The sequence below is a fragment of the Desarmillaria tabescens genome (genome assembly GCF_030435595.1).
Source record: "Desarmillaria tabescens strain CCBAS 213 chromosome Unknown EV420scaffold_66, whole genome shotgun sequence".
Classification (NCBI taxonomy): Eukaryota; Fungi; Basidiomycota; class Agaricomycetes; order Agaricales; family Physalacriaceae; genus Desarmillaria; species Desarmillaria tabescens.
The window spans coordinates 138423-164342 of record NW_026848365.1 but is presented as its reverse complement, the minus strand read 5'-3'; the positions used below and the strand labels follow the sequence as shown (position 1 = coordinate 164342).

At 47.2% G+C, this 25920-nt stretch overlaps 7 protein-coding genes and 1 non-coding gene across 8 annotated transcripts; 2 read left to right on the top strand and 6 right to left on the bottom strand.

The window, feature by feature from the left end:
* Positions 1-572: 572 nt before the first annotated feature.
* EV420DRAFT_1083834 (uncharacterized protein) lies at positions 573-1812 on the bottom strand. The gene is made up of 5 exons (XM_060465739.1): positions 1542-1812; positions 1463-1491; positions 1341-1405; positions 1252-1288; positions 573-1201 (listed from the first exon to the last, which is right to left on the bottom strand). Exons 1-5 carry the CDS (start codon positions 1675-1677, stop codon positions 650-652), a joined length of 819 nt encoding a protein of 272 aa, XP_060324186.1. The 5' UTR covers positions 1678-1812; the 3' UTR covers positions 573-649.
* Positions 1813-4386: 2574 nt separating this feature from the next.
* EV420DRAFT_1278526 (uncharacterized protein) lies at positions 4387-5146 on the bottom strand (the record flags this gene model as incomplete). The annotated part of the gene is made up of 3 exons (XM_060468089.1): positions 4387-4809; positions 4860-4934; positions 4985-5146. 3 exons carry the CDS (start codon positions 5144-5146, stop codon positions 4387-4389), a joined length of 660 nt encoding a protein of 219 aa, XP_060324185.1.
* Positions 5147-7150: 2004 nt separating this feature from the next.
* On the bottom strand, positions 7151-8894 carry EV420DRAFT_1649834 (MFS general substrate transporter; the record flags this gene model as incomplete). Its single annotated transcript, XM_060478367.1, has 8 exons — positions 7151-7314; positions 7363-7464; positions 7597-7732; positions 7793-8186; positions 8239-8272; positions 8324-8597; positions 8659-8710; positions 8764-8894. 8 exons carry the CDS (start codon positions 8892-8894, stop codon positions 7151-7153), a joined length of 1287 nt encoding a protein of 428 aa, XP_060324184.1.
* A 669-nt stretch (positions 8895-9563) lies between these two features.
* EV420DRAFT_1485465 (uncharacterized protein) lies at positions 9564-11419 on the top strand (the record flags this gene model as incomplete). The annotated part of the gene is made up of 6 exons (XM_060470219.1): positions 9564-9602; positions 9718-9836; positions 9882-10137; positions 10184-10698; positions 10997-11215; positions 11281-11419. The coding sequence occupies 6 exons, from the start codon at positions 9564-9566 to the stop codon at positions 11417-11419; spliced, it is 1287 nt and encodes a 428-aa protein (XP_060324183.1).
* Positions 11420-14137: 2718 nt separating this feature from the next.
* On the bottom strand, positions 14138-15056 carry EV420DRAFT_1083642 (uncharacterized protein). Its single transcript, XM_060465738.1, has 2 exons — positions 14894-15056; positions 14138-14836 (listed from the first exon to the last, which is right to left on the bottom strand). Exons 1-2 carry the CDS (start codon positions 14912-14914, stop codon positions 14318-14320), a joined length of 540 nt encoding a protein of 179 aa, XP_060324182.1. The 5' UTR covers positions 14915-15056; the 3' UTR covers positions 14138-14317.
* Positions 15057-15679: 623 nt separating this feature from the next.
* Positions 15680-15777, bottom strand: EV420DRAFT_t260. The gene has a single exon. It is a non-coding gene; the product is annotated as a tRNA-Arg (tRNA).
* A 359-nt stretch (positions 15778-16136) lies between these two features.
* On the bottom strand, positions 16137-18581 carry EV420DRAFT_1315414 (MFS general substrate transporter). Its single transcript, XM_060468656.1, has 7 exons — positions 17859-18581; positions 17728-17809; positions 17400-17673; positions 17316-17349; positions 16658-17265; positions 16450-16629; positions 16137-16401 (listed from the first exon to the last, which is right to left on the bottom strand). Exons 1-7 carry the CDS (start codon positions 18116-18118, stop codon positions 16238-16240), a joined length of 1602 nt encoding a protein of 533 aa, XP_060324181.1. The 5' UTR covers positions 18119-18581; the 3' UTR covers positions 16137-16237.
* A 1689-nt stretch (positions 18582-20270) lies between these two features.
* Positions 20271-23067, top strand: EV420DRAFT_1649830 (uncharacterized protein; the record flags this gene model as incomplete). The annotated part of the gene is made up of 5 exons (XM_060478366.1): positions 20271-20321; positions 20380-20454; positions 20511-20690; positions 20756-22070; positions 22121-23067. The coding sequence occupies 5 exons, from the start codon at positions 20271-20273 to the stop codon at positions 23065-23067; spliced, it is 2568 nt and encodes an 855-aa protein (XP_060324180.1).
* Positions 23068-25920: the final 2853 nt, after the last annotated feature.

The window sequence follows — 25920 nt, the reverse complement described above, 5'->3', positions numbered from 1 at the left end:
AATTGTGCAATTACTTCCTCCTTTGAATACTGATGAATATGGTGCTTTTTGAACACATGGTTAAGCCTACTTTGAAACCAGCATTGAGAAAGTTAGCTGTACGATTTCGGCCAGTTCGTTGATGGCAAGTGTCCAACTAGCCAGGGTCAGTCAGAACGAAAGACTGATTTGTGGGAAATTGAAATAGACGGCGATCAAAGATACTCGAATGTGCTAGGAAACTCGATCATTTTGAATCGCAATTTGATAGTTTTACGCCGGGTCCGTGCTTGTCACACGTCTAAGAGAATACAAAATCTGGCAATTTCCGAACCTTCTGATGCCGCAGCGAGACCATTTTGATGTTTTCCGTCAAAGATGGACTCGACCATCGCTGATTACGATCGACATAGTATTTTGCAATCATTCCACTTCTGTCACCGACTTTTGCCGACGGATGTCGCTTACTGTCTGGAACGCGGTCCAAACTCAATTTCGACAATCGACGCCTTTGTGAAACGAGACTGTAAAGAGATCTAGGAATATTTCATTCCCCGGTATTGAAATTGCATTGCCGCACGAGAGTTCCGCGTGAAAGACGAGATTTGTTAAGAAGTTTTCGGTTTCCCAGGACCGAAATAGGAACAGGAGTTGTGAAAAACAAGGTGCTTTACAGGCTAGTCGTAGAGCTAACGTCGTAAATCGACATACCAAACCGTGTAGGATCTATGTAAGGAAGTGTGGAATGGGTACCAGTAGACATTTCATGTGGTACTGTCACGGACGGAGGGATGGAAGAGTAATAGCTATCATCATCTCCAGAGCAATTGTCAACGCCCAGCCACGAGAAATCCATGTATTCTCTGCTGGAAGTTGAAGGTGGCCAACGAGGATACGAATTGCCGTGACCGTCAAGTGATGTCCAGACCTCTTCCTTGCAACCAGAATACCCGAGGTCAGGAGTATTGGGCGAAGAATAAAATCTAGGCGACGATGAGTCCTCCGAGGTCGGAGAGGGCGTGGAGGATGCGGATGACTCATAAACAGACTCAGTGGAGCTTTGACGGCAGTCTGGGCTGGAAGTCATAGAGCGCTCCTTAGCGTTGCGCCTTTTCTCTCGGGAAATGGCAGGATCATTGAGGAAGATGCAAGTCTCGTGGCGTGAAACGCACCTCGAGCATGGGTACTCGAGGTCGCATTTGACTTTAGAGGCGGCGCATGCCTTTGGAACCGTTAACCTGTGCAAGCGCTGATCGGGTGTCGGCGACGAACCTGACAGGACTTCTGTCTCGAGCGACTGGATACCATACTTTTTTGGTACAGTCAGTGCAAATGTATTGGACAGAGAGAACTATACTTACGGATCTCTACAGGTTTTCTTGTGGCGCGAGAGAACGTCGCTCCTCGTAAATTGGGCACCGCATAGCTGCAACGATAATGAGGATCAGTACAACAAAGAATCGTTGATGTAGTCCTTTCTTACATCGCATCGATGACTGCGCTCATTGGTATCTACCGACATGAGATGAGTCTACGTCGTGAGGAGGTGAAATGACACTTACGAGAACGAATATGCCGCTGCAAATGGGTCGCCCTAGTAAACTTTGCCGGACAGAACTGGCAGTAGTTTGTCTGCGGGAGCGTCGGTGTATTCCCTTTGTGAAGTCTCTTTCGGTCGCTGACTGGGAATTGGTACATGGTCGGATGAGAAATATGGAAAGACAGAAGCTCAAGTTAAGGGGATTCAAGTCCGGCGACCAAGGAGTCATGACGATCTAGGATCAAGATTTGCATTGAATCGCCGGACTGCTTCGAACCGCGTAAGTCATGATACATGGAGATACCCCTGCTCGATTTCGTACACTAGAGGATGTGCTCATCGGCGAACTGATCGAAATGTAGGAGTCCTCGGTTCCGGAATACGCGTTGAAAGTCCACGCTGAGGCAACCCGCGAGGCCGAGAAGCAGTCTAACACCCAAACAATGAAAAGTTGATCAGTAAATAAATTGACTGTTCAATAAGAGGGGAAATTGTAATGCAATAGGGTCCGGACCCTATAAAAGAGACAGTGATGGAAGAACAACCGCATCTGATGCTTGGTATGTTCGCTGTGAGAGCCAAGGGGAATCGACGGCTTCGAGCACCTAAGGTCCGGTTAACCCTGGCCCGTATCCGCAGTAGCCGTCGGCACATTAATTTCCTGACACCGAAGTCAATAGTAGAGGTGACATCTTGGACAGCATATGGTATACGGTATAGCAATATGCTGTTTAGCAGCGTGTAGCAACAGTGCCGATAGCCAACAGGGTCTATGCCAGTGCATTTTCATGAGCAAGGGAGGGTATGGACAGCTGTCACAGCATCAAAGCGAGACGAAGACGTAAAACCACAGTTCTCAGAGACGGCCAACAGGCATCTAAGAAGAAGAAGGATAATAAGGAGCCAAAGCAACGGAAACAGATCGGGAACCGCAACAACATCCTGCCGACACCACAATATGCGAAGCTTCCGTAAACCATAGCTAAAGGGCGTCTCTTACAGACCTCCCGCTTACAGGTCGGAAATCTGTCAGCGGTCTATTAATCGATTAGCAAAAGGGATAGTAAGTAGGCGGTCATCGGGTGTCCTTACCTCAGTGTAACAGCGGAGCTGGGCGCTTGCGCCTTCAAAACGTGGCAATGCATCCATAAATGAACTTACGCCGTGCGTAGGGGTGTCCTCCTAACGAAGGAGTTCCTTCCACTTCTTGATGATGCATTCATATGAACATGAGGTTGCTTGAGGTGAAAATTGATCGAACTCACCAAAAAGGAGGAAGATGTTTGGTAGAGAACTTTTGGCATCACGTTTTGCAAATTTATGGAAACGAATCCATCTAGGACGACTGATATTTTGATCAGAAGATTATGTTGCAAGGCACCGAGAATCTCACCGTAACTCTAGAAGTCAACATCAAATTTGCAAATGTGCTCAATTAGGAGAATGCGGTCATACAAGACGTCATAAGCATCTCTATTCACCAGATTAGGTGACCCGAACATAAAAATTGTGCCCTGGTGCAATAGGATATTCGACGTGGGTGAAATACTAGTAACGACTTACCCACAGATCAATATTAATTGTGATGCGTGACAATTTGACCGGAAGACGTCTAAACACACTATCTTCCCAACTCACGAAAAAAAAAACCTTGACAGAGTTGATTGATTCATCAAGAAAAATTGCGAAACACTTATGTACTTTCCTGAATCGAAAGGCGAGAAAGTAACCTGAAGATCATCTGTTTGAATAACAAGAAAGGGGTGGAAGACAGTACTAACGCTGAAGGCGCAACCGATGTACAGCATAGTTTTGAAAATTGAACTCGCCGGATGTTTCTAATTCCGAATTCGCGGAGTGCATCGAAGAAAGCAAATGTAAACAGTAATATCGGTAAGAAATATCAATGGTGTTTGGATAGGTGCGACTTCGCGATGGCGGGAGACGACGTAAAGGCACATTAACGTGGTGTTGGTGTTGGTGTTGGACGGTAGCAACACAAGGGTCGCACTCAGGTCCAGCAGCCATGTGCCGTTGGAGTGTCGCGGAATTTGAATGTCCGGGCCGAAGCCCGAGGCAGGCATTTAGCCCAACTTCGAAATTAGCATCCACCTTAGTATTAAAGACTTGGTCATCGAACAGAAATTGACCTTGCTCGCAGTTATTTTATGGTGTATTTTATTAACATAGTACGCCCTGCCTGAGAGCGCAGATTCGACCAAGATTCAGCTACTTCAACGATGCCGGAGGCGCTGTACCTGAAGCGCATCAGTTTCTCATGCAGGCATATTTTTTTTCTCAGGAGATAAGCATAGAAATGGACTAATTTTCCAGGAGAAATTGAATGAATCGCGACGCGCTTCCCCCTAGCCTATCTGCGAGGTTGTTGCAAGTTGCAACGCCATCACCAGGGCTGGGTCCTTTGTTTCATTATGCCCTAACGATGCTGACGACCGTTTTTTCCTCGTGTTTTCTGCAAGTATCTGAACGGCTTGAATTCTCCTGAGGGGGTAGTAGTGACATACACGTGCATATAAATAACAAGGAGAAGTTGAAGATAGGGCGTTTGAATATATGATTCTTGATCATCTCAATCGACGTAAGTATTCTGCTGCTTCTCGAATCGTTCTATCAGAAAGACATTAGAATCTTTAATTAAGCCTGGGCACCAGATCGCTCACGGAGAGCAATGAGTGGCAGGTCCACGGGGCCGGCGCATTCTTCTACAGTACGACGAAGGTCCTAAAAGACCTCATGATATTGAATTATCACTTGGTGAGTAAATGCTTCCTTTCGGAAGGACCTAGTCTCGAGAAGTCTGCACTTCAAGACCAAGTGACGAGAGCTCACTGAATCTGAACACAACTTTACAGCCATCTATTCACTTCTTCCTTGAGCTTATCCAGTCTACCCCGCCAAACGTGGTTAGCTCCGTCGACAACAACAACCTCGAACATTCCCTGTTCAGGGCGTCTCTTGCTCTTTAGGACCTTCATCCACATATTATACGCAATCCGTACTGGCGACAACAGACTTCCGAGTTCGTCTTTTCCCATCAGGATGAGCACATCAGCTCGTGCTTCGTGTCGACAGTCTTCCCATGAACCTCCAACGAGACCTTCTAAGGCACGAAAGTACCATCCAGTTCTGAAGAGACCGAGAATTGGGGAAATAGCGATCGGGTAAGATATTAGGATATATCGAATAGGATTGAAAACGTTCGAACATCGATCAACGAGATCCTTTGGCATACGAATGGTGGTGGAGTAGATGGCCCCACAGGAGTATCCCTGATTCAAAAATCAGAACAAGATGCAACACGAGAAGAAAGAGCAGTCACACAAACAAACAAATCACAATCACGGGCAGAAGGGAACTCGTCCATAAATCGTATGACTTCTTCCCGGAAAATGTCCTGTTGCTCGAAGAGTTAGTTATAGGAGATGGATGAATTTAACGGCACACCTTGTAATCCGAGCAATTATCCTCGCCTACCCACGCCGGCCAACTAGACCATTCCGACCGTCCGCTGCTCTGACCTATCCCACGAGCATTCCATTTAACAACTCGGGCGCCCCACGATATTTGAAGAGCTTCAGCGAGGGCAGATGTGACTGGAGAATCCATTGTACCGCCCAGTCTACCATGAGCGATAAAAGCTAGCGCAGAGGGTCTCTTATTTGGCGGTTCAAGGATGACTTTCTCGAGGTTGACCATAGTGCTCGATGAGGTGAGGGCATAGAAGGGCATGAAAAGCTCTCCAGACAGACTGCGGAATCAGCGTACGCAGTGGAAAGGAGTAGAGACCTATTATTGCTCGTATCAACGAACATCGCACATCTGATGATGCTGTTGAACCCTGTACACGTGGCCAACAGCAGTGACCCTTCCGGCTTTCGGGCCACAGTGAATGGAAGGTCATGACTGCGGAATCGTAATCATTGGAAGAGACACTCGAATGCATGTCGTTTTGGTTTCTTCGCACAGATTCAGGCTGTAAACCAGAGTGACGCCCGTTTCATGTGTTGCAAGTCCTATATGCCGCCCGGCAATACTTGACAGTGACATTCGACACAATGCACTGTCGAACATAACCGTGAGGCCGGTGAGCTGTCGTTCATACGGAAAAGTACAAAGGGATGCACTTACGGGCTAGCGTGACCCCCTACTACGTTCATGATCTTTCGCCGGAATGACATACAGCGCTCGTTCGTGAATTATCTTCGTTCGGTATAGCCCATGTTTGAATCTGCATCCATCTGATCCGCTAGGTTGATTCCTGAACCAATGCTCTCTGTCCGGGAAAATGCGAATTTAAGCTAGATAGCTTGCTAGATAGTCCCTGAGATTCATTCTCAAGATATCCAGGAGTTTGAGAAGATACCTGAAGTGATTCCCCGCAAGGTTAGGGTATAGGTCAACGAAAATGCAACAGGAATGGACGAAACCGAAGAACCCGGAAGTCAGTCGGCGGAGAAGTCAAGAGAGTGCAGCCATAAAGTTTTGCGGAAGAGTTTAGCTGAATACGTATGAGAAAAATTTTAAACAAACGTTCTATATCGTATGTGGTCAGTCTCCGGAAGATAATAGAACAAAATTGATCTTAAAAACAAAAATAAAAAGAAGGCAAGAAATCGACAGCAGATTGACAGACAACTCATTCTAGGCTCTTGGACTCGTATTAAATAATTGCGGGGACCAGCAAAGAGTTCGCGACGCTAGTATTTTATCCGTATCGAAAAGCGGGTCAGGACAGAACTGAGAGTCCAAAGTCGATCCCAGTGGCACACAGCGCAATTGGAGCCTGTCGGAAGTTCACTATCGCTGAGTCAACTGTGATCTCCTTACCCGCCCGACGCCGCAATACGAGAGCATATCCGACATGACTCACATGCACGACACGTTCACAAAGCACCCACACGACCTTGGCCAAATGCAGAACCAACTCAATTAACCCATCACAGGGTGCAAAAATACCTTTAAAGTCCGTTACTCTATTCCACATCACGCGTCGAATCACCCGGGTAAATCAGATGAATGATGAATGAGTGGAGGGACCGGAACAAGAGGGAAGGAGAGTGCCTGAGGACCTGTGCCTCCACCGCGTCTTAGTAGTTAGCGTACTTGTGGCGGTTAATGAAATACTCCAAAAAAAAGTGCGCGATCTCCCCCGAAAGGGACGCCATCGAAGACACCGGACCGTGATAACTGCCAATTTTCCCTGGATTTTGTCCATCCAGTAGTAACAGTCAGAACTCGTACAATCACTGGAGAGCATATATCGCCCTATTTTGAATCCCTACCTTGTCTGTATCCTTCCTTTTTACCGATTTATGCCGGGTATCACCATTCTGTGGCTCGATTTACAGAATGGAATTCCATGTTTTGCTGATTCTTGATTTACTGTTAATGGAGTCCCTTCCCACCTGTCCGAAGTATAGACTCATCCCAGAGGCTAAGGTGCTTAAGAAGCCAACGGCGCTTCACCTCCAGTTTACCAAGGGTATATGTTCAATCATGTCGACCTCCTTCATTACCTGCAATCTTAATCATCATAGTGTCTGTGTACAAAACAAAGGGTACAAATTCCAGAGCACGACTCGAACCTAAGAAAATACGCGTATACGTAGGCTACACAACCCATGGATTCTCCCCGTTTTGCTGTTTCTTATTCCTCCATTTGTAAATTGTCCGTAATAACTGAGTGCAGACGGCACAGAAAAACATAATGGCTGCATCTGTGTAATGGCCTGAACGATACCCTGGCGCCTCACTCGACCTGTATATGAATATTCCTGAAAAAGATGAGCAGGCGTGTGAAAAAGAATCGGTGAACGACTTACCAACGACCTGGCTCCCCATTGCCAACGCCGAACTAATTGCAATAGCCAATGTTGTTGCATTCGTATCTCTTAGGTTGCCCGTGAACCACGCCGTCTTAGGTCCTGCATGTGCGAAGATGAATATAACGCTGAAGCAGAGCAGTACGTAATGCGATCTGGAAGCCGTTGCCGGTAGTGCACCTTAAACCTCTGCTTGGTCGACTTGATTCAAAGACCGGAGACATAAAGGCGTACCTTGAACAATGAACGTCATCCCTGCCAAAACATATGATAATAGTGCACATGTTGACCAGATCCGATACTTGTCCGCTACCACAGCCAACCCCACTGTACCTATAACCGTAGCTGCGAAGATTGGGACGGCAAAGAGCTATGCATCCTGTCCATGGTATCCCAGTCCGCTGATAATTGTGGGGGCAAACAGTCCTACGCTGGAGGACGGGATGAGTGAGAAAATGTCCAACAAATAATGCAAATATAGTCGTCCGTCTTTCAATGTCGATTTAGTGCCATCCCACGTTATCTTGTCATCCACCAAAGACTTCGACGACTCTTGTTTCATTCGGTGGACTGCGAGCGCGCGATCATCGTCAGAGAGCCATGTTGCGTTCTCCGGATAAGCAGGTAGGAAGAGGAATACGAGGATTGCGAGGAAGCACGACGGGGCACCCTCAATGAGGAATAACCATCGCCAACCTTCCAAACCTCGAACGCCATTCAAAAGGCCGACGGCGTAGGCAATGCCTCCACCAACTGCGGCTCTGAAGGGTCCACACGTGTACATTATTGAAATGCGACGGGAACGCTCTTGAAGGCGATACCAGCTAGAGCAAGAAATACTTCAAAAGAGGGACGGAGGAGGAGGGAGTGTCGTACAACGTGTAGAAGTAGATCATGCCAGGCACAAGCCCTAAGGTGAATGCATCAGTGGTATGCTTCTGATAGGATGCTTATGACGTACCTGCTTCGAGTGCACCTATTAAGAGACGCAGAAGGAGTATTGTGATGTAATTTTGGGAAGCGGCCATGATCATAAGAGTCGCTCCCCATCCCAGGATGAGAAACGCGAGCCAATAGGGCGGTGAGAAATATTTGTGCATGTAATTCGACGGAACTTGGAAGAGCGTAGTTGTGATGAAACAAGCGGCAGAAACAGCGTCAAAGCGACGGGTGGTCATGTGCAATACTTGGAGGAGAGAGTCACCAGTATCGGCGTTGAGAATTATAGCATAGCTCTGAAGTGAATTATCAGCCAAAATTTTGACGCATAAGGTTCCCAGATAGACTAGCAAGAACGCCCATGAAAAAGATAGTGGGAATGATTCGAAGGTCGAGTCGCCTGAGCAACCTGGTATCGAATGGAGTTAGTCTGAGCATCAGCGGTAGATATCCATGCCATACCGCTTCTCTGCAGCTACGTCTATAACGTCGTCGTCGACAACAATCCCGGCCTCACCACCTTCCTTGTCAGCAGCCACGGTCGGTGTAGTGGACAGATGGGACGCGCTACCGGGAGGAATAGTAAAGGGCATCATAGTGGGAGCAGAGAGGGGAAGGGTGATTCCGTCGCGAACATTGACTGGTTTTTATACCCTTCGAATTGTTGCTTGCAGCTGTTTGGGTCCTGGGCATTGACAGTACGGGGATCAAAGGGTCGTCGCATGATGACGCAAATGACGCGCCTCGTCATAAACTGCCACCAACTCGCGAAAGTGTTCGGTTCTTAGACGAGCACAGGTCCGAGTTTATGGCAGTTCACTGTCACGTTTAGGTGTATCTACATTAAACAATTAGTACTGTGCATCCCTTCAGTACGACGGATGCTCACTGCGGGAAATGCCAAAATTTTGGGTTGAACATTGATTATATTTGTACAGTAGCAATACGACGTATCAGGTATCAGTATTGTTGATGATTAAGTTCCCAGAGTCCTTCATATATGCTATAATCAACAGCGATTGCTTGAAGAATAATCTGCTCTTATAGAACCGACGAGGGTTGACTTCACGAATATCCCTGCTATCGATTCCGTCTATAACAAGAGGAAGCAACCTCCTTGTGCGCAAAGGATGTATGAGTATTTTCTCGTTCGTTCTGAAATACAGTGTTATTAGAATCGCTTCCTTTGATCAGCAGTATAGGCTTACTATAGAATCCCCAGTGATGCGTACAGCTCATCTGTGAGCAGCTACAACACTGCTATGCCCGTAGGTGTTGCAAACGAACTCAACGACGGTGCGGTACGTCGGAGCTAGAGCCTTTGAACCGTGGATATGATTCTCCGGCGTGTGCTGGTCATAGTTCATCACGCTCACCAGCGACCGAAGCTTGTGAATCGAACAAGATCGCTGTTAGAGTACTATTGTCGACAATGAGGACGAGGGTAAGCAACAGGCGGATGCGCTCTTCAAGAAAACGGCGGACGCTCTGCCACCAGCTCGTTTCATCGCTGGCGACAAAAGCCGCACCCCAAGGTGACGACGTGCTGCGGACTGTTTCTCTTGATCTACAATCCGTAGCATCCAGATAGGTCGCCTGAACCCGCGACGCGTCAACTCAACATTGTCGCGTACAAACCGTTATAAAAGCGAGGCGAAGGAGAACGAATTTCCCATCAAGCCTGGTGCTTTATCAACTGTATCGTCCGGTCCACTACAGATCCAACTCTCTCTTCATAAACCCAACCTACTTCAACAACCATCCTCATCCACCATGCGCATTTCTGCCGTTCATGTCATCCTCGCCATGACCCTTTCCGCGTACGCTCTCCTAGCGGTAAGCAGACATTCTGATCAAAATTTCTCCCGAGTTCATGTTGTAGACGTCGCTAGGCGCTCGTCAAGGCGACGTTTATGGAGGCGGGAACAACCCTCCTTCAGGCGATGGCGGACAAAGATTCAGCGGTAATGGCGGGCCTCCCAGTGGTGGTCCAGAACAAGGACCACCAGGTGAAAATCATGGCGGCCAGCAGCCCGGCCAGAATGGTCCTCCAAGCGATCCTCCTGGGATGAACGCAGGTCAGGGCGGTTATGGTGGTCTGCCAGGTCAACAACTGGGACAGGGTCCTCCGAACGGAAAGAACGGCCCTCCTGGGGGACAGGGAGGTCACGTTAAAGGTCGAGGCAATCCACCACCACGACCTGGCAGTCAGAACAGTCCTCCTAGAGGGAACGGTAATCTCGGTGGCCAAGGATCCAATGGACCACTGGGTGGCGATCAGCACCCCCGGGGTAATCCACCAAACGGTCAGGGAGGACCACAGGACGGCGGTCTGCCTCAGAATGGGCATGGTGGACCTGGGCAACAGAATGGAGGAGGGAATCGACGAAGTGAATGGTATCCTTAGATTGTCGTAGCTTAATGTCATCTGGCACTTCTCCGGGCCACTAGAACCGATATCCATGATTCTATATCCAGTCTTTGCGTTTATCGCTTTTTGGTCTGATCGTCCCGGAAAACAAGCGGGTTCGGATATTCTGCAGTATATAGATAACCCTGAAAGATAGATGCTGGTGATCAAGAGCCAGTCAGCTACTAATGCCAACAAACTGGTTCATTGACGTACTAAATGTCTGCAGGCAGTAGATATTAAGCATGTCTTCATCTCTGAATTTTGCATACATTCTCCGTGTAGGGCCCACGAGTCTTCGGTTCAGCCGAACATGCGAAGAATGGAACGCGGAAGAATTGCGATAACGATATTTTCCCTGAAAATTACCTCTCTGCAAGGACATGTTTTCAGCAAAACTGGAGAAACGATCAGTCATGGACTGAACATTGAAGAAAAGGAGGTACCTGAAACTTTGTGGCACACTACTCTGAACAACCAAACATCAACATGCCGTTGCCGAGGGTACGTGGTTCCAAAGCTTGCTCGTAATGATCCTCGCAATGGCTTCTGTTCTTCATAGCAACAAGTTTTCCACCCGTCAACAACCTTTCTCAGCAAATACGCGAGGGCTTCGACTTCGGAATTACCCTTCCGAAATATGCGGTCAACAGCATTGGGATTTGCCTGCAGTTCATGACGACCTGGGAAAGGGCAGGGAAAGCATAAAAGATAATGTCCGGTAAACCATGAACGCTATGTTCGGGCGGCAATGAAGACGAAGAAGTGACGCCTTCAGAACATGATGGTAATCGAAGCTCCTGCTTCGGATCCGGTCGATGGTTGCCACTGAGTTATCCCCTGTGACGCTTCGTGATTTTCTCCTTCATCTAGCACCATAGTGTTCCACAGCGCCGAGTAGGACGAGCGTTTCTCATCTCGCAGGGAGATGTTTACAGCCCTTTTGGAGACCATAAGTGAGCGATGAGATGCCTGCAAGGAGGAAACGATGTACCTTCTGTCAATATTCGAGCCCGCCAAACCATACCCTAGGACTTCCTCTACGGGGAAGAAGCTGCCCCGATACCAAAGAGTTTCATGAACCAGAAGATTTCGGAGCATGGAGTTCGCCGTTCCCGCCCCTTGGAAATGCTTAGCGGAACGGACATCAACTCGGTCCTGATATCCATGGCGACTTTTCCAGCGCGATTCGGCCACCACTAGTCTCATAAACCAGACTCAAAGGTAAGTCGTTCAATGGATGGACTACCACCTGCTTGTTCGAGTGCATTGGTCTGGGTAAGAAAAGTCGCGTGAGCAGCCCGCATATAAGGAGGAGATAAAATATACCATTTCCCTGCTGGAAGTTTCTTGGTGGCAACGAAAGGGATTCGAGAAAATTCACGAGGAGTGATTTTGGACATGGTGGTTAGACTGTTCTTCGTATCCGCCGACTGGGGCATTCCATATTGATGGATCACAGCAAGAATACACTCCGCATCGACGCTGTAGGACAGGTCTGAAGAACCAATTAGCAAACATTTTTGCAGTAGAGAAGGTAACGTACTTGACCGTGAAACTTGGTAAAGGAAGGATCCGAACCGAGAGAAGCCCCGAACCTGCTGCTCGGTCGGTAAAAAGGCTGTACGGCGTTGCCTATAAGACGTCCAGTTGTCGGTGATAAAGCAAGTCCTTAGATTCGGACCATCTAACCCTTCCCGTTACCAGAACGGCGCTTCTTGGGAAAGGAAGCGACGACTAGAATGTCTCCTCTCCTTTCTCTCTGACGCTTCGAATGCGGCTTCGATGTCCGATAGTGTCGTAAATGCGGTATTCGCGCCCACCAGACCTTGGCACTACCGTGTATGACATGGACAGCACTGACTGGAACGATAACCACCATGTGAGTGACAAATCAGCCTGCCATAGCGAACAAGGCACTCGTGCACAGTTTTTCCGTCGCCTAACACAATGCGATGCGGGGATGCAACAAGAAAGCAATATGTTCTGGACTAATACGATTCATGCGCTGAACGAGGATATTTATCGAGGCAAAATGACGGAAAGCAGCCAACAAGCAGCTCTTGATGGACGTTTAATTTTGGGTTATTAGAACAACGGGGCGCGTGAAGTCATTGATGGTTTTCCATATAATATCGAAAAGTGACGGTAACTAGTCCTACCTCCACAGTGAGGAAAAGAAACACGTTAAATACATGAAGACGTACCTTCATCATACTACGTTCTGATCAATGACTCTATATCTCGGCTCTCGCTCTCAGCCACTGTTCCTCTGCCACCTGTCTTCCTGGAGACCTGGGCCGTATCGTTGTATGTTCGTCACGGATGGTGACGCCATTGCCAAAGGATAGTACCCACAGAATTCGCGGTGATCCGTGTCGTTCCAGAAAGAAGTGTTTCTACCAGATAATATCTTCTGCATCAGAAACAAATATTTTCCCGAAAAGTGGTTAGACACACGAATTGAGAAAAGAAACAGCCAGGGTGCACGCGCGATAGAGCCTCCCACGGCACAGAAGGATCCAGCCGCTACGATGTTGGGAAATGGCACCTCTTCGAATGATTTTCAGTGCTGCGGTAGGCATCGCAATCGAGGATAGCAAAGTAGTGCCAATGACATGTTGGTTCCGAAGAAGAATTGTGACTGTCACGGCGACGTCGCGTCTCCGCAGACGGCCCGCTGATGGCACGTCGTGCCGACTGATGATTCATCATCCATAGACTGGCATTCAACATGCACCTTGTAGCCTGCTACATAGCTTCCCGCACTGAGAAATAGCTCGAAAGACGAACTCTCGCCCACTGCTGCTTGTCTTCTGAAATGTTAACGACACTCTCTTCAACAACCGGAAACTAGGATCGTTTTTTTTCTTCTCCCTTGCGGATGTATCTTTCTCTGCTGCTCAGCGATGCCCTTCATATATTTCCAAGAATGCGCCGATCCTAGAATTGATATTCTCATTAACTTATTTCTGAATAACACCGACGCTCCTCTGAATATTAGACGTCTTTATGAAAGCTCAAATCCGCCGAAAGGACTTTTTTCTGCAAAGAATATGCGACTGCTGCTAACGAAAATAGGTTTGGTAGGATAATCTTGCTTTCTCCGGTAAGTTTGAAATTCCACTTTGCGCCACTAGAGCTGAACATACGTAGGAGTATGTCCTGCATTACTTTCCTAGAAAGCGGCGCTCATATACATTCCGTCAGATATGCTTATTGACCTGCAGCTTGAATACAAACACAGCAGACAGCGCGACAATGTGCAAGTTCAAGTTATGAGACCATGCAGTCCAAAGGTAATCGCTGGGAAGATCTCTTCGACTTATTAAATTCTTCGTTGGAGCCAAGTTGGGGCATGCATTGTGACTCGCAACAGAGGTAGGTAAATAGAATGGAAATGAAATCTATATTTTTCGTATACAGGTGAGAATCCGTTATCAAAATCATGATATATGTCATTACAATAATAGAAAAGAGATCATTTAGGTAGTGAAAAATCCCTTCCATTGCAAAATCCTTCGGTTCAAGGGCAAAGAAGAAAGACGTCGATGACTGCGAGTCTCCGGTATCAAGCGAAGCAATGGAAGGCGACAATCGAATCCCTCAAGCCTTAGATGACGAAGTCGATGCACCAGCTTTGCCCTTCCCACTCGATGAAGGCTCCTGGGAATCGGGCATGCCCCAAGACTTTTCGAGGTCATTGAAGTCAAAGTGAAAATCCGGCATAGGACTCGGTTTCGGTCTTGGTCCCGGAACATACGTCCAGACCTCGTTGGGTTTGTTGTACTCCAACCGATGGCCCACGCCCAAGGCAAACTCGAGCTGTTTGGGATCGGGGAACTTAGGAGACCGAAACATCAGTTCGACCTGCTCTTCCAAAGTTTGAGGCACTATAATATTACCCCTCGCTTCGGAGGAGGGGACGGCAGATTTACCAAACGATGGCAGGTCGTCGGACATCTCGCCATACTGGTTTATAAAATAGCCCTGTGCGACATGAGTGTTGGCGGCATGTTCTGTGGATTGGTTCGCTTCGCGCCCGTTGCCATGATGAACTGCTTCATGGAGGTCGCGGTCCTCGATACGGTTGTAGCGTTCGCTACAGAAGCGACACTTCAGGCGCTAGAATAAAACATTGTATTAGAGATAGAAAACTCATCTGGGTGCGACGACACTCACATTATCTCTTGGAGTCGACATGGCTATTGACGCGGACGGGGAGGAAGAGAACAAGAGAAAACAACGGGAGATGAAAGAGACACCGTTCGAATGGCCTTGGTTATAAACGCTGGCAACGCGTCAAGAATGTGGCGGGTGGTAGTGGGTGAAAGGCTGACACGAGAGCCGCTGCCTTTTATCGTCGCAGTCAAGGAGCGATCGAGAACCAAGACATTACTACTTTACCAATTTGCTATAGCCGCCAACGTGCTAGGACGCATCGAGGAACAATGGAATATTCAGCGGAAGATTGTCATTAAGCGAGTGTAACCCTTGTGAACAAACAAAGTACACGACGGCCTGGCTGGCCGAGAAATCAAACCACATTTCAATTTCCGTACAATGCACGCACAGGAAGAGCGCTTAGACCAAGGAAAGCATGGTAATTAATGTCTAAAGTCACTATACGTTGTCTAGGCTAATTGAATGATAACGATGGCCTCAGCATCCGACTCGGGATACTTGAGGTGAAACATCTATTTGCAGCCGATTGACAGTTACAAACTGGCAAAGACTCGGCCTGTTGGCATTAACATCATATTTTAACACCATTATGCGCCTATATTAATACATAAACAATTTTTATCGATAAATTTCATTCCGTGAATTCAAGACAACGCATGTGAAAAGGTAAACAACAGTAAAATACCGTTTCAAAATAGTCTTCTGAGACAGGGGTCGGACCCGGTCGGTATAAAACCGGTTCGTTGCCAATCTGCGCAAAAATCATCAGAACTCAACAGAGAGTACCGACGACGAGGATCGAACTCGCAACCTTCGCCTTTACCTCGCTCTGTCATTGACATAGATAGGAAAGCGACGCGCTACCATTGCGCTACGACGGCTTATAACAGTTCTGCCAGGAAGAATTATTGTCATCGCTTACATTTCCCGTCTTTGACAGTCCACCTATCTACCAAGCGGCAAGGGCGGCTATCATACGCGACTGATCCAAGGACCAAGACGCCAACTTTCTCTCAGCGTGTGTCTACCCAATAGATGGGGAATGACTCATCAGGAACTTGCTGGAATGAGGCACTAAGGAATTCCCAAGACGAAGACAGATCGAAAGCATGTCCTGTAGTAACTGCTCTTTTGTAGCAAACGATCCTTGCCCTTCCCGCCATCCCGTTTCCGATCTTACTATTTAGTACTGCGAGCGTCGAATATTTCGTCGAAGTACCAAGCACCAAGGCAGTGATATGATCAATCCCTGAAAGAAATACATTAATGATTTCATGGAGCACAGGCTGCACAGGCTGTAATGATAATTTATAATGCATAAAACGCGTCAAAACGAAAATACTACACGATCCAAGGACTCTCCCCGACCGCCAAATGTCTATTCCTCTTGGTGTAAATCATTCTCAAGACCTGTGTACCTATCGCACCAGTGAACAACAATGCTGCATTTGTATAATGCCCCGTAGGGTATCCCGGTGCCTCACTAGGTCTGTATATGAAGATTCCTGAAACCTTTGAGTATACATCCAACAGAATCATCAAAGATGCCTTACCAACGACCTGCCCCACAGTCCCACATGCTGCACTGATCGGAATAGCCAGTGTCGTGGCGTTCGTATCCCTCAAATTTCCAGTAAACCAGACCGATAACGATGGAGAATACATAAACGAGAACATCAATCCTAAGCAGAGTAGAGCATATCGTGCTTTGAACGACGTCGGCGGTAGGACACCTAAGATTGCTTAGCTCCATTTAAAGACACAAAGATCGGGGCATGCCTTGAACGATGAATGTCACACCTGCTAGAGTCATTGATACTACTCCACACTTTGACCACGCCTTATACCTGTCGGAAAGCCACGATGTCGCAACAGTAGCGACGAATGCGGCCGCATATGGTGGTATAGTCAGGAGCTGTGCTTCCTGCCCTTCGTATCCGAGGCCATAGATAATTGTTGGCGCAAATAGTAATATGCTGGAGAGCGGAACCAGTGCAACTATACCCAGCAGGTAGTGCAAATACAACCTCCCATCTTTCAAAGTCAATTTCGCGCCGTCCCACGTTACCTTTGCATATCCCACAGACTTGGACGACTCTTGTTTCATTCGGCGGACGGCAAGAGCACGATCGTCGGGGGAGAGCCATGTTGATGTTTCCGGGTAGGAGGGTAAGAAAAGGTATACGAAGATTGCGAGTAAGCACGATGGTGCGCCCTCGAAGAGGAACAACCATCGCCAGCCTTCAAGACCCCGAACGCCGTTTAGATGACCTACTCCATATGCAATGCATCCACCGAATGCGGCCCCAAGAGGCGATGACGCTACTATTAGCGAAATGCGAAGGGCCCTCTCCTGAAGTCGATACCAGCTACGGAAGATTATTCAGTAAGAGAGGCTAAACTAGATGGATGACTCTACAATGTGAAGAAGTAGATCATGCCAGGAGCAATGCCTGCCAGAACCGGGATAAGCAACATACACCAAGTGAGACTGAAGACGTACCTGCTTCGAACGCACCCAATACAAGACGTAGAACGAGTACTGTGATATAGTTTTGAGAGGCCGCCATGGTCATCAGAGTCGCCCCCCATCCTAGCATGAGAAATGCGAGCCAGTATGGTGGCGAGAAGTATTTGAGCATATAACTTGATGGAATTTGAAACAGCGTATACGACGCCAGAGAAGCGCAGGCTATGGCGAGAAACTGGTTTTCAGTGATATGCAGCACCTGAAGGAGAGAATCGCCAGTCTCTGCATTGAGAACTATGGCATTTCCCTGTAACACGGCTTTTATTCTCAATAGTACGAGGCTTGGTGAGAAGGTACATACAACATTGCCGCTTGCCAGAGAGCTAAGAAGGAGCATCAACGCGAAGCTGGGAATGATTCGAATATCGAGTCGCCTGAGTAATCTAGTCCTGGATCAGCGCGGGTCGCGGCGAAGAATGATACATGACATACCTCTTCTCGGCGACAATATCTACGATTTCCTCCTCAGATATCCTAGCTTCACCGTCCTGCTTGATGGTATGAGTAGCCGACGAAACATGGCTGGCGGCTGGCGGCTGGCGACTGAATGTCATCGTGGGGTGAAGAAGGGAGGAGACTATCCTCTCAAACCGATCCTTCGTCTTTATACCAAGAATTCTTGCCTGCAGCTGTTTGCGTTGACAGTTGTTGGTAATCAAGGTTTGGTCGAATAATGACGCGTGTTGGTCCATATTGACCACCGTGATCGACCGGACGCGTCATCTACTGCCATAAACTCGATCAACGTCTTTTGTGGCGAAATTTAGCGAAATTTCCTGTTCCAACATGCCGAAAAATACCGAACCGCGAAACTCATCGTCAACAGGCCCGATTTGCGTGCATCGTTTTCATGAGTTCCTGCGGGCAATGGTGGGGCCTCAAGCTCACCATCATGCGCATACCGGTAGGATACAAACGGGTTGGGTCAATGATCCGTAGCTGGAGATATTCCTGCCTGCATTCGTACTAGGAGAAGCGGATCTAGAGATATCATACACATCTCAGCCAGAAAGGAGACCCCGGAAACCAGCTGATGTTCGCTTATCAGTCAGAAAGAGGCAGTATCGAAGAAACATACATGCCGACGGCACCAGGGCTGTTTCGGAGAGACCTATACTGAGGGTATAGAACAGACGTCGCCGGCGTTGTGAAAATATATCAAATTAAAAAGGCAATGCCAAATGGTCACGTTCAAGTCACGTTTCCGTGGCTCTATTTCAAATTTGAAAATTCCTTTTGCTTCGAGTCAGGCCGCGACTCTGCGCACCACGGTCACTGTGATGGTGTTGATTCTGCTGAAGGTCACCTCCACGGCACATCTATTCTCGTATGAGTATGTATTTCAGTGACCAGAATACGCTTTGCGTTACGACATGATGCCCTTGAAACTCAGCTTCTGGGACCCTTTGAACGTCGATGCAGGCAGCTACAAAGGCGACTGGTAACGTATAAGACGGCCCAAGATAATCTTTCGCGTTTTCGATAGTTACGAACCACAAAACTGTACAGGTAATGTATTTCTTTTCCTTATCTTCCCGTTATTGACGGACAAGGCAACTTAAAGATAGGGCGATTGCCTTCGACTTGCTTAGATAATCTCTCCGTTATCGGTCTGCATGAAATAAAACACGAGGATCTACAAAGGCCTAGATACAATACAGCTGTCAGGCGAACTTCAGTTTTAATTTAGCTAGTCATGATCGAGAAACTTATCGATGTCACACTACAGCTCGAATGAACTATGCTATACTGAAACTTCTCGGGGAGACGCCTGCGTATTTTCTTGGTGGTTTGGTGATGGAACAGCTTCACCACATAGCCCAAAACATCTGGTATTCGCTTCGGCATAGCTGAAATTCCCAACAACGGTATGCAACAAGCTGACTCTACGTTATAGCCCGCCTTACACCTGCCACTTTTATGAAGGAAAACATTGATAACGAGGACATCCCCTTCTTTTTCACATTTAATATGACCGAACGCCGTGTCTGGTTACTTTTCCGGAGGGACTGATACTAGCTGGATCTATTGTTGCATCGCGTTCATAGGTGTGGGTGCCGCATCTTCGGCGTAGGAACGAGAAAAGAAACCGTCCACATCCTTCAAGCTTGCCTTTTCCTCAGCGCTGTCTATGATCCAGTGTCTATCCCCTATCTTCGCTTTGAGTCTTGGCGTTTTCATCGTGTGGATCAACGGCCGCTGCCATCAGTTAACAGCAGTTGTAGGTACGTGCTGCGCCACATTTTATTCTTTAATCTTCTTCGCTAAACTTGCTAGCGCCCACAGCCATCGCCACGCAACAGCTGCGGCTGTTTCTACTCCCTCGTGCTGATGGGCTTTCGTGATTCTACAGCCCATGAACATCTTCAAATCTCTTACCGAAAATTGGTCATTCGTTATTCTGGCAGGACTACTGAATTCGTTCTTGAAGCTTGAAGAGTTGCTACGGTCAGCGATACATTGGCTGCGAACGTTATAGGTGATCGTGGACCATTTTTCAAATGTCACCCTAACTAGCTCCTGTCCAGGGCACAGCATTTATTTACGCTATCGTCTCTTCAAAGGAAAAAAAAGGGGGGGGCTGTTGCAGAAGTCGACGCCGCCGTATTACCTCTACGCCGCGGCGCTCTTAGAAGCTTCTACGATATACGCGTGAGAACCCCAAAGTTCACTCTTCACATTTGACATTCACAGATGACATATTTTCAAATAAAATGCTGTTCACGATTCATGAATTAGACGCCTGACTTTCAGTCTTAAGGCGCTCGCCTACTTGCTTCTACCGCTACCCACACATCCTCTCATCCCATCTTCATTCTCTATATTCACTTTCTTTCGTTTGTCATGACCAACGATCCTCTGTCTAACATTCTCCCGGCACTTGCTATCAACTCGGTAAATGCTCTCTGTTAAACCCGGTCCAACATTACACTAATGAGATGTCAATACCTAGGCTTTCGTTAACTCAACAGAGACGAGGAATGAATCCTCACCTCCATGGAGGGCAGACGCCAGCTGCCCTGTAGAGGTAACTTGTCCGTGTGGAATGATTTAACATCATTGTAATATAACTGGGCTTTACAGAATATCACACGCGATGTTAATGTGTTACCGTACCCTTGCTGCGGTTCGCATGGGCACAATACGCCGAACGGCATTCCAAGATCCGATACAGCCGCGTACGAATGTGCCAGGATTGCTCAGAAGTACGACGAAGGAGCCTGCAAAGACTGGAAAGAAGAAATCGACACTCTATTAGTATTCGTATGTCTTCCTTTGTCTTTTGTTTGTATCGACGTCCGTAACTGTCTCACACTGCGATTCTATAGGCCGGTCTATTCTCTGCAGTTGCTACTGCATTTCTAATCGATTCCTACAAGTGGCTACTAAACAATACTGCCAGCACGAACTCGGATACAACGTCCTTACCCACTCAGGTCGAGAAAAGAATTAATGTTTATTGGTTCTTAAGTCTCGTCCTTGCGCTTTCCTCAGCATCTACCGGCATGTTATGCAAACAATGGCTTCGGGAGTACATTAGAGATGCAGGTCGTAGCTCAAAGGATGCACTCTGTGTACGACAAATGCGACTGGAAGGATTATCGGCGTGGAAAGTGGATGGAATCATCTCGACTATTCCCCTTCTTCTCCAGGTCGCTCTTGTACTATTCTTCATCGGTATGCTGGAGCTTCTATGGCCTCTGGAGAAGACCGTGGCGATTCCGTTCACTGTTATCACTGCAGTCATGATTGCCTTCATCCTCTTCACCACTCTGGCTCCCTCCACACAATACTGCTCAGTGGTTTTACGCCGCTCTCTTGCTCCTTTACCCCCGCAATGTCCATATAAATCCCCACAGGCTTGGTTCCTCGTCAGCATATTCAACCGAATTTTCTGCTGGTTGACCTCTGTTCGACGGAAAATATTTCATCGTCACAGTACATTTTCACGCGTTGACCTGCTTGGACCAAAACTGGCCAAGCACTGTTCTTCGTGGTCGAAATACGACCTATATTGGGTGAAAGACAATGCTGATACAGATGCATCAGTCATAGCCGGGCCGACAGTTGAACATTATCTTGGCCGTAGCATTTCTTGGTTAATGCGTCATTTCGATTCCCCAAATTTGCAGACCTCGTTATATCATCTCTTTTGGAACTCGATCCAAAATTATGATCAGCGCACCCACGTCTTTCTTGCGTTAGCAAAGAATCATATTCCAGAGCTTTTTCGTGGGAGAAATATTCGCACCAAGAGTAGTAACCTTGAACTAATCGCTTCCCTAGCCGAGGAAAAGAGCGATGAGGTGCTTTTCGAGGCTATGGAAGAGCTCGAAGATCGGTTTCGCGTATCCACACTAGCCGACCAAGTTCTCCTTCGAGCTTATCGCGAATGGTCTGCATGCTCATGGGACACCCACTACAAATCTCGATGCAATGCAGATTTCTCGGCGGTAGCCTTGCTTTATCTATCGGGACAGGTTGGTCTCAGTGGCTTGCAGCACTGTCTACGGCTCATCAAGTCGCATCTTACACACCCTGATGTCAACAATTACAATTTCGTTATACCGCCTGGCGTCCATGCCCCATTCAACGCTCATATCATTGCAGTGACATCAGATGTAGAGTGTTTACATGCACCTGGTTAGTGAATTGTTCTTCGTTCGGCGACAGTATATTAAATTCATTCACAGAAACGGGACTCGAAGGAGACCTATGTGATTGCGCCAAGTTACTTCTCAACAAGGATTATCTCCCTGTTACCCCAGAGGCGTTCGCTATTAAAGGAAAGCTTCGAGAGCTACAAAGGAATAGAACGGATGGCACCTCATCTGAGGCACCTGATAATCAACGAAACCCGATAAAACCACTGCTGGTTGAAGCCCTTTGGATGGCCAAATGGGCAACAACGCATATCCCCGGGTTGTCCCCAGATACCTTGCCATATCTTCCTCAGATCCTGCATTTTCTATTAAAGAGGGCCTCTACCCTCCAAACTCGCAGCCAATATGTTTGTACGCTCATGACGGATATGGACAGATACTTGAAGGAACTTCACTCCTCGAAGATGCCTGTTATGGTGCGACGAGACCATATTCGGGCATTTATAAACCTCGCAATCCAAGAGTTCCATGAACATCTGATCACTGAATCCGCTAATGCTCACCATCTCGATTTACATTCATATCCAGAGATCCTGGCTTTCATACAGCATCTACGCAATTTAGCTGCATTGTTGAACGTGCCCGAGGAACGTGCCCAATGGCGGAATATTCTAAAACAATGCGGCTTAGAGGATTCACCTTCTGATTCCGTTCTCTTGGAAGAAGTCGCGTCAATTCCATTGCCTCCCGAGGATCTTGAGACTAACGTAGATCCATCGGCACTTGCTGCACAGCTTTGTATTCACGGCGTAAACATCCCACACCTACTTGGCGAATTTCAACTGAACACAGCTGTTGAAAATATGGCCTCTGAGGACTCACAGCCCGGTTCTCGACGAGGATTGAATCGAAGCTTCCGTCACGTTCTCCGTCGTAGAAATAGAGAGAACGATGTCGAAAATGGTACTGGGGTAGACTCCATTGGCCTCGAGGCCATTCCTAATGCGACGGTGGCTCCAGTTGATCAAAGCGGGTAGTAGCGCTTTGGTAAACGCACGGCAACCATCGTTGAAATTCGAGAATCGTTGTGGTGCTATTGACTCATTCCTACTATCTCCCTAGATTTCTCACGTTTGCATTTTGCGTTTCGATTTTTGTGCTACAATCAGTAGCAGTGATTGATGATACTTATGTTCGTGATATACTTGATACTTATACAGCTTGGAGCTGGTATGTGTCTGTCGAGTGGTTGTTCTTGCATCTAGGAATACTAATAGGTTGCTCAATGACGGAAGAACTTCTTAACAAATGACGACATGATGAGAAAAATAAACACGAACATGCCCCTTTTTCCACGTTTGGGGTTACTGTTTCATGATTTCCCTGTGTTATTCTCAAAGCTTACGAGTTTGACGGAGTGATACTGAGAGAATCTTCCACCAAAGATCCTTACGTGCGAGTGAAGTCCCGAAGAAAGTTTCCTGTTTCAGAATTCAATTACTCCCAGGTCTATGCTGGTTCGCCAGTGGCCTTCTCGTTCTCGACAGGTCAATTCCTCTCCGCGGTGGAATTCTTCGGCAGGACAGGAGAATACTGGAGCTAGGCCACCCCGAAAAACCTTCCCCCACGAAACCTCTACCCAATACATCAACGATGGTGCTTGTATCGTGGTTATAGTGTACAAAAATTATCTGCATACAGGTACTACAGGAGGTCAGCTAAAACAGGTACCTGTTTGACACGCACCTAGTAGTTTCTCCATCTCCGATTACTTTCATACATCCTTATAGGTGCACCTGCATCTACTAGTACTTGTTGCTGTACTGTAACCGGCTGTTCGCAAGTACTTTTTCAGAACGTTCGTGTTGGGCCCGCAAAGATCCGGGCATTGCGAGACGCTGAACCTGCCGCTGATGGTGCATTCACACCAAGCCTCGAGCTTGTACGGATAATATAAGTCCATGCCAATGCAGTAACAGCATCGGAATATATATAATAATCAATGAATAGACAAGAACATTTTAGCAAAATAGAAAAGAACTCTAAAAACCTCGGAATTTCGCTTCCAGTTGACTTCCAGTACAAAGCAGACCCAAAATCGAGGTATGGTTACAGTCACAGAATTCTACATGGAATCTCGGTGCGAAAAATCCACAGCAGGAGCTGCATTTTCTGGGATCATTGCAGCAAGAGCCAAGGCGGTTGATAGCAATATGTTGCAGCATTATAACATGCAAATCAATGGAGGAGCTTCAATAAAGGGAGGAGGGAAAGCGGAGAGGTAAGAACGAAAATTTCAAGATTTTTGCGAGCGGGCTGGAAATATGTGCAAACAATGATGTGCCCGCAGCCGCAGATAACGCAAGAGGAGTATGTCATCAAGTGGTAGTGTCCATCGGGATCTGTAAAGTACTTGCGAATTTGAAGTAGTGGCGGATTGCTAAGTGGTTGAAAATTGAGAGAGACGCTAGGAAACCACTTGACGGTGAACAAGTGTCTGCGTGGAAAGTAGTGCTGGGAACCATCAAAAGTAGTGGTATCCTCACTACAGAACGAAAGAATTTTTGTACAGTATAACACCCATATGCTTGCTTGCCCATTCCATTTAATGTCCATGGGTTGGCTTTTGTCCGACTAGCACGTAGGTCACTCTCTGGTCCATCTTTCTACCCAAAGCCATTCCCCGATGTTTCTCAGCTCGATCCACCTCAGTGGTCGAACGAGAAAAGCAACTGTTATTGAACCCACTACCACATCCTGAGCCACTTGCTTAATTGAAACCGAAACCCACTTCCTTACCTGAGAAACTCCTCACGTGGATTCCGGGAGTAGTAGAACACCTATTGATGGCATCGTTGCACGGCAAGCGCCACCTGGAGTGATTGCGCATTTCATCGAGAGCATTCTGACCATTCGCGAAAGAGGGAAAGAAAATATTTTGACATATGCAGAGAGGCTCAAAAAACAGCGAGAGTCTTCTCATCGGGACGTTGATATATTTTCGACATTCATACATTATTGGCCCTTCAAAGAATTGGTAGTTTGTTGTTGCAGAAGAGTCGTTCGTCCATCAGAATTTAAGGGAAGCACCAGCATCATACATTTAGAAACGTATCGTCTGAAAATTCTAATTTGATTCCAAGGCTAGCGCAACAATAATAGCATCAGGAAAAGAGGCCGAACTTCTGAGGCGGACTGATTTCGGTCGACATTTACAAGCGTTATGTAGCGCCGGGGCGGAGCTTAGTCGACATCTTCGATTCATACCCGCCGGGGTGGTTATATAGTGGTACTAATCGATTGCTAAAGGACCCTGTTAGAACCCTCATACTAACAGCTGTCCGATTCATCAACTTCCTACTTCCGGCAAGTGCCTGACACCGTTAGGTCGCCGTGTCTTCTAAATCCAAAACACGCTGAGAATTCGACGATCCGGTGATCATTATCCAGCCGGCAACGAAGGGTTGTTATAGCCCTTGCAAATCATTTCGGTGCCGTTTAATGCCTTAGTGAAGAGGGTACTGAAGGAGCGAAGCGGAATCCTGATGCGTAAGTCCATGAGCTACCGTTTGTTATGCGCTACAAAAAAAATAGAAGATACATATACAAGAATAGTGGGTACATATAATACTTACATCTTTAACGGATTGACGAATACACGGAGCGTTGCAGGCCATAAGAAACCTATACGTACAATGAAGAGAAAGAATATCCGTCGTACAAAAAAAGCCACGCCACGGCGGCAGAAACTGCAAGTAAGTAATAAAAGAAAAGATGTTTGCTCGTAAAGAAAATCTTTTGCCAGGTACACGGGCGAGATAGCGTCCAAGAGAAAGAGAATTAAAAAGTCCAAAATGAAGCTTAAGAGTCCATAATCACAAGAAATGTTT